This window comes from Patagioenas fasciata, chromosome 14 (genome assembly GCF_037038585.1).
Source record: "Patagioenas fasciata isolate bPatFas1 chromosome 14, bPatFas1.hap1, whole genome shotgun sequence".
NCBI lineage: Eukaryota > Metazoa > Chordata > Aves > Columbiformes > Columbidae > Patagioenas > Patagioenas fasciata.
Genome location: NC_092533.1, coordinates 18,278,893 through 18,289,915, shown reverse-complemented (window position 1 = coordinate 18,289,915; position 11,023 = coordinate 18,278,893). Strand labels below are relative to the sequence as shown.

At 55.4% G+C, this 11,023-nt stretch overlaps 1 protein-coding gene across 2 annotated transcripts in view; it reads right to left on the bottom strand.

Moving 5' to 3' along the window:
- Positions 1-3,242: 3,242 nt before the first annotated feature.
- Positions 3,243-11,023, bottom strand: part of PCDH1 (protocadherin 1) — a 53,002-nt gene continuing 45,221 nt past the window's right edge. The window contains exons 5-6 of one of the 2 annotated variants that reach the window (XM_065848776.2): positions 6,096-6,138; positions 4,026-4,164 (exon numbers count right to left, since the gene is read on the bottom strand). In XM_065848776.2, coding sequence (XP_065704848.1) covers positions 6,113-6,138 — 26 coding nt within the window. In that variant the 3' untranslated portion in view covers positions 4,026-4,164; positions 6,096-6,112. Of the gene's footprint in view, positions 4,165-6,095; positions 6,139-11,023 lie in introns of both variants that reach the window. The other variant, XM_065848775.2, reaches the window with a different exon arrangement.

Genomic DNA, 11,023 nt, shown 5'->3' with positions numbered 1-11,023 from the left:
CACCCTCAAGGATGCGACATGTGGGAAGAATCCATCAGGAACAGGCACCCATGTTTTCACACTTTTATTGTAAAGCTTTAGGAAGGGCTAATTACAATGGAGTTGGTCATCTGACAGCTCAGCAAACAAACAGAACAGGAGAGAACGGAAAGGGGATCACGACGGTGTCATGCTCACTGCTCTGAACAGAAAGAATTACAAGGGAATCAATTGTGCTCACAGCGCCCGGGGAAAACCAAGCCCAAGGCCCAAAGCCTTCCCCGCACAGGGAAATGCATCACACATTGAGAGCAATACAACCTTAGCAAGAGGCATTGCCTTAGACATAGGTCACCATCTGAAAAATAGTTGGGTACTTTACTCTGCCATAGGATTTCTCCTTTAGAAAAGCTACACCTGCATGTACATAAAACTGTACAAAAAACAAGGCATCACAAGCAAGGAAATGAAATCTCGTATAAATAGAACCAACACTGAAGAGCTACAAAGGGGTCGCTTAGATCCTTCCCACGCAGCCCGCCTGCTCCCTGGCTCCCACCTTTGGTTTTACCCCTGGCTTGTCCTAGTGCAGTGTGAGATACAGTGAACCCCTCCACAGGGGTGTTGAACCCCCCCTACTCTTCCCTGTGCTTGTCTAGACTGGAGCCCGTGGGGAACTTCCCCCTCCCCACGTGCACGGAGGCTTTATCCTTCTGGCTTATAATTGTGCAAATGAGCTTCTTTCCGACAGTACCTCTTCTTCACCCTCCCCCAGGACTGATCCCCAGCAACACTGTCAGCTTCACCCCGGGACAAATACCCAACGCCCCCTCTCCCAGGACTGATGTCCACCAACTTCTCCCCAGGGACACATCCCTCTGCACCCCACATAGCCTCCCACCCCTTTGCACCCCACTGAGGACCCACTCTGTTCCCATTCCCAGTGTCCCCTTTATTCCTCCCCACAAACCCACCTTTCCCCCCCGCCATGCTCCCCCTGGTCACTCATCCCCTCTTCATCCCCCAGATACACATGCCCTCCACGCACTGTGCTCCCTCCAAAGACCCAACCCCACCATCCCTCTGTGCACACCCAGGAGACTCATCCCTCCCTCCCTTCCCCACGGTATCCCCCGCACCCATCCCTCCCACCCCTCGGGGATCCCCTCTGCACTCACCGCCCCTCTTGCACCACACTCGCACTGAGAACATCGCCAGGTGCTCCAGGAGACAAGACAGCAACCCAGGCCACTGGGCTTCAAACTTCAGGGTCTCTCTGATGAACCCCAGCAGAAGGTAAGGAGCCCACCCACAGGTGAGGGGCTGGGGGAAGCTGGTCTTGGACAAGCACCCCTCAGATGTGGCTACATTGCTCTCCTGGGGAGTCCCCAAGAGGGGCACTGGACACTGCCGCTGCCTGAGCCGAGGGGAGGCGTGAGCAGTCGAGTTGGCAGTGGAGTCAAAGATCCTGGCCAGCGTGGCCAAATTGCACATTCTGCCCAGTTTGGCCCTGAAACTACAGAGCTACAATAAAAAGAAGTTCAGGAGCATGACCTGCTCAGGCAGCCAGGCCAGGGGAAAGTGGGCCCTGCTGGGCAGCCACCGCGGGCAAGGGTAGAGCAGGGATGTCCGGACGGGTAGGTGGACATCCACGGGGAGCATCACACCCGCCTCGAGGGACCCCCAGCCAGTCGGCGGGGAGCAGCAGCAGGAGGCCGGGAGGAGGGTCCTGCCTCCTCCGGGTGGCACCCCAAGGTGCTGGGGCCGTGGGCGATGCAGCGTGGCATGGTGCTGCCTGGGGAAGGTGACGAGCAGGACTGGGGCACAAGGGAGCACGTGCGACCAGGTGCCTTCTGCTGCCCTTCCCTTGTCACCCAGGCTCGGCTTGCTCCACGTCCTCTCAGGTCAACCAGAGCTGTGCCGAGGAGCTGGCCACGTCTTGCCACCACCACCGAAGCAAAGGGAGAGAAGCTGCTCAGAGAGGGGATGCTGGAGAGGGGAAGAGACTGGGCAGGGTTCCCCCCAGAGTGCTGCACCCCAACAGGCACTACAGCTGTGGCAGGGCAGTCTCTGCCCTGTAGCGGCTGGGGTGCCCTATCCGTGTGGTGTCCCCATGCCAGTTCAGCCCAGCAGAGCCATCCACAAGCCCCACGGTGGTGGACTGCGTGGGACAAAGATAAACAGTTGGGGGAACCATCCTGCAGCTACCACTGGCCTTGCTGCCTAAGGAAGATCCCAGAGATGAAGACAACCGACGCATGCGTGAGTACGGGAAGAACAATGGTGCAGCACAGCCCCTCCCCGCATCCTGGTGCAGGGGGACTGGGAAGGGCAACCCAGGGATAACGTGTGAGTCTCCCAGACCCCTTCTGCCAGGGGTGCATGCGGAGCTCCCCAAAACAGAATTGTGCCCCAGCTCTCAGGGGAGCAGAGAGGTTCAGGGAAGCAATCAGGCATCCCTGTCTGTGGAGTCTCTTGGGGGGCGAGGTGGTCCTGTCCCCTTCGCATGCACAGCATCACCCCGCTTGGGTACCCTGCAAGGGAGCCGAGAATGCAGGGCAGCAGGGACCCACTGGGGAGACCAGTCAACCTTTGACAATGGAAGAGAAAGCTGGATCCCGTGAGAGTGGCCCCGTGGCCTAAGGGCAGCAGGATTCCAGCAGGCAGGGGCTCAGTGGCCCCTGGTGTGACCCTGAGACAAAGCTCCTCCTCACAAAGGCAATGGTGGCTTACAGGCAGACGGGACAGAGGTCGAAGGCATGGCACAGCCGGCCTCATGGGCATCCCCTGCCCCGGAGGAGGCACGAGGCGATGGGCTGAGACGCCACAGCCAATGTCGACCTCCCTGCCAGCAGAGTCGGACTGAGGGCTTCTCCGGACCCAGCCGGTCCCTTTACTGGGGGCTTCCCCATCCCTCCTCCAGCTGCCGGGTGCAGGGCCACCACCAAGGAACCCCCCCCAATGCAGACCCCGCCTATGGCACCGGGCAGTCCCTAGGGACCCTGCAGCTTGTGGGCACAGTGACAACGTTCAGAAAGAGATCCAGGCTGAAAAACAGCAAAGTCCCTACAGTCCGGCTAGGATGCTGCCCCTCTCCTCCAGCTCCCCAGCTGCTGTTTCAGGGACTGGTCACATCTCTATTTACAATATAGAACATGAGTGTGGGCCAGACGCTGCGCTCCCGTGGGCTCTTCCACGCAGCAAACCATTCAAAGCTGGAACTTGCTCCCTGTGGTTTGTTTCTGTTTTCTTTTTTTTTGTTGTTTTTCCTTTTTTTTTTGTTTGTTTGTTTTTTGTTTAAACGTCTTTTGTTTCAAGGACAATAAAAAGTTTCAATCAGGCAGGACTTGAATGTCATTCCTAAGATTCGTATTTACAGGAGTCTACAGCAAAGAGACAGGCAGCTCACTCCCTGTGCGCAGGGACACCCCTCGTCCTATGCCCCAGGAACTCCACGAGCTCTGTGTGGACCTTTGGTACATAAGCCCTTCTCCCCAGCCATGCCCTCTGCACCAGGAGCCTGCCCAGCCCTCCCCGGTGACACAGCAGTTCGGAGACATGCACCCGCAAGTGCTCAGAAATTGGGTTTCGGATGCTTTCATCCTTCCCACCCACCCCAGCCCCAGGAAAAACGGGTTAAAAAGGCGCTCCTCGCATCCCTGCCTCGCCCTGCCCTGCTGTCCGCCGAGCCCACTGCCTGGAGAACCGGCCGCCGGAGCGATAAAGCATTGAGGTTTAAAATGTTCCTCTGGACACTGGCCTCAGAAGCGCGTCTGCTCTCTGCTCCTCAGGCCCAGCCTCACAGGTATATCTCCCTCTTGGTGGTCTGGGACGAGGGGGTGGTGGCTGGCTGGAAGTCCGAGGTCTGGGTGAGAGGAATTTCCTCCATGGGAGAGTCCTTGCAGGGCTCATGGCTACTATTGGAGAAGGCACTGTACGTGGGGAGCAGGCGGAGGTTGGCCATTTTGGTGCTGCGCTCTTCTGAGAGTCTGGGGCTGCCATTCCCGACTTGCTCTTGACTCCCTCTGTCTTGGTAAGGCACAAAAGTGGAGAGTTTGAGGGCGTTCTTGGGCCTGCGGCTGGGGGAGGACTGACCAGGCATCCAGCAGGTATCGGAGTGGCCGAACTCTGTGCATTCCCGGGTACAGGTCCCAGTCATGGCTACATCGGGCAGAGGCCGGAGATCTGCAGAGAAGCAAGCGAGAGCATCGTTACGTACACCTGGATATCACTGGCTTGGGATATGAGGATGGAGCACAGAGACGAGCAGCAGAACCTGGATGTCTCCATCGAACCCACAGTGGAAGGGGACAGCAGGAACCATGGCCACCCAGGAAGCAACGGCAGAGCTGGGAGGGGAACCCAAGGCTCCTGGCAGCTGATGCCCCCTGTCCAACCTCACAGCCCCAGCTCCCCCTGGACAAGCATCCACCCTGCAGCAGGTGTGTGCAGAGAAATGGGAGGCAGAGCATGGGGCCAAAGCACACTGACCTCACCGCTTTTGGAGATGAGGATTGGACGGAAGGAGCTCCACAGACTGGATCTGAACAGCAGGAGACAGGCTGCCATTGGACTCATCACCCCACAGCTGTGGGCACCACCTGGACACTGCTGGGCTCCTGGAACTCCCTTGTTCCAGCACCTTTGGGCACTACTGACAGCTTCACCGTGCAGAGACAGGGAACTGCCTTGAACACAGTCAGGCTCTTCACTGCCCTGAGGCACGACCATATTTCCTGAGCACCATCCTTGGGCAGCCCTGTCCTGCTCACCATCAGGCACGCCAGGCCACCTGCAAGCCTCCCCCAGCACCCATCAGCAGGAACCCCAAGCCCAGCCAGAAGTCCTCAGGAATCAGCTGGTCTCCCACAGAGCCTGAAATCCCCAAGCATAATGAAGCACACATGGTCCAGCCCGTGTCTACCACCAGAGAGGCTGATACTCCTGAATCCCTGCTCCAGGAGTGCACCAAACACCAAACCCTGAGAGAGCCAGGTATCTGAGGGCATCAATAGATCCTTGCTCCTGGCATAGCCAGGAAACTCTGACAACCAGCTACAGCAGTTCATGGTTTGGTGTACTCACATCCCAGTCATCCTCCATGCCAGACACTACAAGGTCTTCTTGAGCCTTGGCCATGTGTCCTTAACACAGGGAATATCTGTCACAAATCTTCAGAGGCCAAAACTTGGCATTTCCGTGCAGAGGTGAGTATCCCTCCAAGAGCCGTCCCAGACACAAGCCATCCCTTGCCATCTACCCCAATGTGGGGCACAACATAGCCTCCTCCCGCTGCCTGGGACACACCCCTGCCCACTTCCACAAGCACCTGCTGGCAGATCCAGCCTGCTGCTGATGCTGGGATGAAAGGGGGAGCTGCTCATGACCTTGACACTGCTCTGACTTGCAGACATCCCTTCTGGTTCACAGAAGTCCTTTTTGTCTCTCCATCCAGGAGCTCACTCCACTGCATTGCTGACAAACAGCCCTGCAGACTGACAGAGGGAGATACTAAGGAGCTCTGGAGACCTGAGACATATGGGGCTTTCACCAGCTCAGGGCATGCCCCTTCCCACCAGATACACACTGGTTTCACATAATCCCTCCTCCCAAAAAAGGACAGACCCACTGGCCCCCCTCAACCCTGGGAAGAAGCAAACCAGAGCCATTTGCAAGATCCTGGGGGCTCTGCCTTCCTTGGCACACGCCTCCTTCCACCAGGTCAGGGCTCTTGGACAGAAGTGTCCACAAGTTACAATGGCACAGCTTTCAGACACAGGCAACCCTGGGATGTGAGGAAGGTCTCTGCAGGAGAAGGCTCCATACAATGCTGGGAACAGTTGACAAGGTTCATAAGTGAGAGCTAAAGAGATGGGCATTGAAGAAGGGGCAAAGTTAGCCGTGAACCAGTGCATGAGAATATCTTGCCCTAAAACAGCCCCCAGTATCCCAAGTCCTCAGTTCCTCTGGTGACTGAGGCACCCCAGTTTTTCCCCCTGGTTCCTGCAGAGGCTCTGGCACCCACACTGCTCCCTGTGCTGGGAGCTGCTTCCTGCGTCCCGTCCCCTGGCGCACACGTAAGCTGTGATATCCTGGCAGAAGCCATAAGGACATACCTCAGCGCAGACCCCCTTCACAGCCTGCTCCGCTCAGGGGACTCTAATGAGGAGCAGAAAAAGGACGAGAGGGTCACATCATTGCACAGCCCCCAGCCTCCACACCCACCCTTAGGATCCTCCTGGACCCTTCATCCTCTGCCAGCCCTCCCCATCACATCACGCCGAGCCCCACAGCATCCCTTTGGTACTCACTGCCTTCAGGAGTCCCCTGGCCTCTCCTCACCCTGCTCCAGCCTCCTTGAGGCTGCTTGGCCAGCGCTGCTGATCTCTCACTTGTTTCTCCAACCTTATCCCAGCCTCCCTGGAGCCCATTGGCCATTGCAGGACGTGCATGGGAACCTGACACAAAGCTTGACGCCACCTGGTTTGTGGCACCCTGACCCCTATGTGCAGAGGGACTGTGGCTGTGCATCCCACGGTGATGTCCACTTACACACGGGTACAGCCTGGCTGGATGTGTGCTGACACGCTCATGCACCACAAACGGGCACGCTCAACCCAGCTGGTGTGTGGGGGACAGCCATGCTCACACTGCAGGGCGCAAAAGCAGGAGCCCAAAGCATTGCAGGGGACAAGATGGTCACACAGGCCAGTGTGAGAGCTTAGCTTGCCAGGGCATGTCTTGGGGTCATTCTCAGGGCTGGCCACAGACCAACTGTCCTATTTCCTGAGCATGCGGAACGTTGCCTCCTTTCTTTCTCCTAGCTACAGATAGAAAGTAAGATATGAGACCAGAGCCAAGTCAGCTCCATTTTCATCTCTACTCTGTGTTAGTCAAAGCAGAGACTGGAGTCTGTGTCCTAGATGATGTACCAGCTCTTCCTCTCAGGAAAACAGGATGCCCCGGTGGCCACTGGTTTCGCCAGTTTGAGGTCATGTTCCAGTGTCTTTCACTTCTTCTATTCAAGAGGCAATACTGATGTCTCTCTCTCATCCACTTTCCTACTGGACAAACGGGACAACTCATCATAATTTCCACTTCCAGAAATGCCTTGGTGCTGGGTGCTCCCAGGGTGGGGAATAGATGAGTGCCATCACTTCTTGCTCTGGCAGAAGGTGCTTTGCTGAATCTATGAAGGGCACTGGCAGGACTGAAATAAAAGCTACCTCTCCAGTGAACAAAGCTATGGTGATTTCCTTGTGCCAATGGCAGCTTAGAATCGCAGGATCAAGCAGGAACGCTGTGTTCAGGGTCTTTTATTCTGGTTTTCCTGTTGTCTGTTTCTGGCACTAAATTCTTTTTCCAGTGTTGTCCCTTTGCTTGCAGTGAGATGCTGGCATTGGAGCTCTGCTGCTAAAGGAGTGTATTATGTGCCATGAGCACAATCCTTTCCGCTTTAAGAGTCCGGGAACGGGGCAGGGTGTAATTCCTGAATAGCTGTGATTTAGAGCAAACACGACTCTACAGCCTAATTCTCAGCACATACCAGTGGTTCAGAGACTTCGATGTGCCACTGCAAACAAGTAGGAATCTTTCTTTGGGCGTAAACACTCGTGTAAATTTTGCCCTACAAAGTGCTGATTCTGGATGCTCTGCAGTATGGTGAGGAGGCAGAGCCCAAAACTCACCTTGGGGTTGAGATGTCTACTTTCCTTTATGAACTGTACTCAGGATTTTGGATGCCTCCTCCACCCCAGAACTGCAGTTTTGTGATTCTGAACCCCTGAAATCAATCAAAGTTCCCAAGTGATGAAGAGGATGGTCATGCCCTCTACAGCATCCCATTCCTCCATGGCATCCTGACCCTGCAAAGTAAAAGCTATGTCTGTTTTCCTGAGCTTCGCCCTCTTGTTGTGCTCTTTGGAGGGCTGGCCCATCCTGTTATCACCATTTCCATGCCAGAAGGATGCACTTAACAGCCAGGAGGGTTGTGCAGTTGGTTGGGCACTCACAGCCCTCACAGGCTTTCCCGTTTCTACAGCTTCACATTTCTCTGGTATGCTCTTGTTAGCTGCCTTGGCACATTGCAGAGTAATGTATCTGGGGTAGTAAAAGTCGCATCCCTTTGAACTTTACAGATGAAAAGGGGGCATGGTTAGGGCTTTACATTCAACGGTGCACTCAGAGATGCACCCTGGGCGCTCGTTCTGGCTGGTGCAGAGGAAGCTCTCTTGAGGTGTGGCTCTGTTCTCAGTGCTGGTGTGGCTGTTCCCATCTCCTGACAACCAGGGCACCTCTGCTCTTTGTGAAGGAGACTGTGCCAGGCTGTCTCCTCCGGGAAGAAGCACATATTGGTGCCGCTGCTAATTATTTCTCTCTATATATCCCCATGCAGGGTAGGAACATATCCTGTTGCAGCCATTTGCAAGGGCTCCTCTAAGAGTATCATTGCTCTTAGTGCAGGATTTCAACAGTGCATTTGAGCAGTGTTAGGCAGGAGACAAAGGCAGGCAGCCTTGTTCAGCAGGCACTTCCATCTCCCGTAGTAGATGTGCAGAGGTTCACTCAGCCACCACTAGTCAGGGAGTTTCAAGTGGATGCTGAGCACAAGCCTCAACAGCTTTTTTTCTTTTTCTTTTGCCACCATCTGCAACATCCGCAGCCTGTTTTGGTTCTCCCTGTCTTCCATTCACGTCAGACAACAGCACCACATGCAGGGTGTGCAGCGCTGAGGGAGCAGGGATGATGCAGCACAGGAGGCCAGATCTTTTGGGTGAGGGGATGTAGTGGAGCAGCTCTGGGAGAGAAGACAGTGGGACTGTGGGGATGTGACACAGCAAAGCACGGCAGAGGATGCAGAGAAGCCCAGAAGGGAGGTGCAGCATGCAAGGAGGGACCGAAGAGGGTCAGTGGTCCAGAGAAATGGGGAACATGACAGTGTGGGGGAGAGAAGCTTGGAAGCAAAGCAGGATGCTTTCCTTAAGCATTAGATCAGAAAGACTCATCTGTCTCTGCCTGGTGGCATGAAGAACATCAGCCACTAAATTCAACCAGCTACTGCTGTTCAGAGCCCCAGAGCACTGTACCTCTTCTAGCCTCGTTCAAAGGATAGAGAGGTGGAGCATGCCCCACGCTGCAAACTGAGGGCTGAGGTCCAAGGTATTGCTTTCAAAATGTCTATCTTTCAACCAGGGAAAGATGCAGTGTTTCCAGTACAGGCAGCTTTACCACCTCTATTGCTGTGGTGTGGACACCTGGAAGCACTCCTTTTCCCACACTGAGCCCTCAAGGCTCTGCAGACCACTCCTGGGACATCCCTTACAGTGGTGACCTCCCATGACATCATATCCCAGCAGCACTGTCCTCCCTGTCCCCCTCACAGCATCTATGTGATGAGAACAGCCTCCCTGGTGCTGCTCTTTCCAACGATCTACAGCACAGTTCCTGGGAGTAGGCACCATTCCCCTTCTCCACCATAGCTTACTGGTGCCATTCTCCTGCACCACCCACTGCTGCCTCCAGGTACCTCTCCCTGGAGTGCTCATACCTACAGGTACCATTGCCTGCAGCGCTGTTCCCTACCAGCACCATCTCCTACCCCTACCTACTGCTGACAGGTACCGTTCTCCCTTGTCACTATTCTCTATAGGTACCACTCCCCTACAGCGCAACTACCAACAGGTATTGTTCCCCTACAGCGCTCTTCCCTACAGGTACTATCCCCCACAGCGTGGTTACCCAAGGTACCACTCTCCCACGGCATTGCTCTCTCCAGGTGCCATTCCCCCGCAGCGCCATTCCCAGGAAGCACCGTTCCCCATGGCGCTGATGCCTACAGGTACTGGTCCCCCATGGTGCCACGTCCTCCAGGCGCTATGTTCTGTGCTGTTGCTCCCTCCAGGTATTTTCTCCCCCCACTGCTCTCTTCCCTTCAGGCACTGCTGCTTTAATGGTGCCACTTCCTCCAGGTACCATGTTTTACAGCGCTGTTCCCTCCAGATACCACTCCCCTGTGGTGCTGCTTCCTCCAGGCACCACTGCTTTGTGGTCTGTTCCTTCTTCACAGTACAGCTATTTGGATAGTGTGCCCCAAAATCCCATTTTCTTTCACCAGCAGATTCTAGTCTAGTCTATTCTTTCTGTTCTGTCCTGCCTTGTCCTTCACGTCTTTGAACCCCAGCATGGTTGGGATGAGTGCCTTGCACTATCCCACCCCTCAACTTACCCTTCTGCATGCATTTCTCCCACAGCAGCATCCCCAACCCAGTAGTCTGGAGGAGTGCTCCCCACACCTGCAGTAAGAGATGCTCAACAGCCTGTTCCCGCTCGGTCAGCTCAGCCTGGGCTTCTTTTGGCATACAGGAGCTCGGTGGCTCCTTCCCAACGTCTTCCCTTTGCAAGGGCTTTTGAGAGAGGGAAGCTGTGCTGTAGGTAGCTGTGGAGCTGTCACCTCCTTTGCAAAGCCCTGACACAAGGTTCCCCCCTTCATTGTCCCCAGATGAGGAGGGTACGGGCAGCGCATTTTCCCTCCAGGGAATGCCCACCTTGTGACACAGGGAACCAGATCAGCAAGCTCACCTTCTGCAGGTCTCCTATCTATCTCCTTTCTGACCCCTCTTTCCCACATGACACAGGGACATGACCGGAGCCCTCTACCTCCAGGGCAGCACAGGCACAACACCAATTTCACTTTCCAGGCCTTGGGGAAGGCTGCTGGACTGCTGCCCACTTCCACAGCGATGCTCCAGAGATCAATGACTACAGAAATATCGGAAGCTGAAAGCACAAGCGGAGAGCTCCCCGCAGTCCACGTCAGCCCCTCTTTTTCCTAGACTGAGCTGACATCATCCCTACAACACCCAGGCAGACGGTTTGCAGGGCCATTCCTAGCACTACAACACCCAGACAGACGGCTTTGGGGACCAATTCTAGCACTACAACACCCAGACAGATGGCTTTCCAAACTTAACACAGTCACTATAGCATGGAGACAGATGGCCTCTGGTATCTGAGACCGACCCACCACTGCCCATAAAGGTGGTTA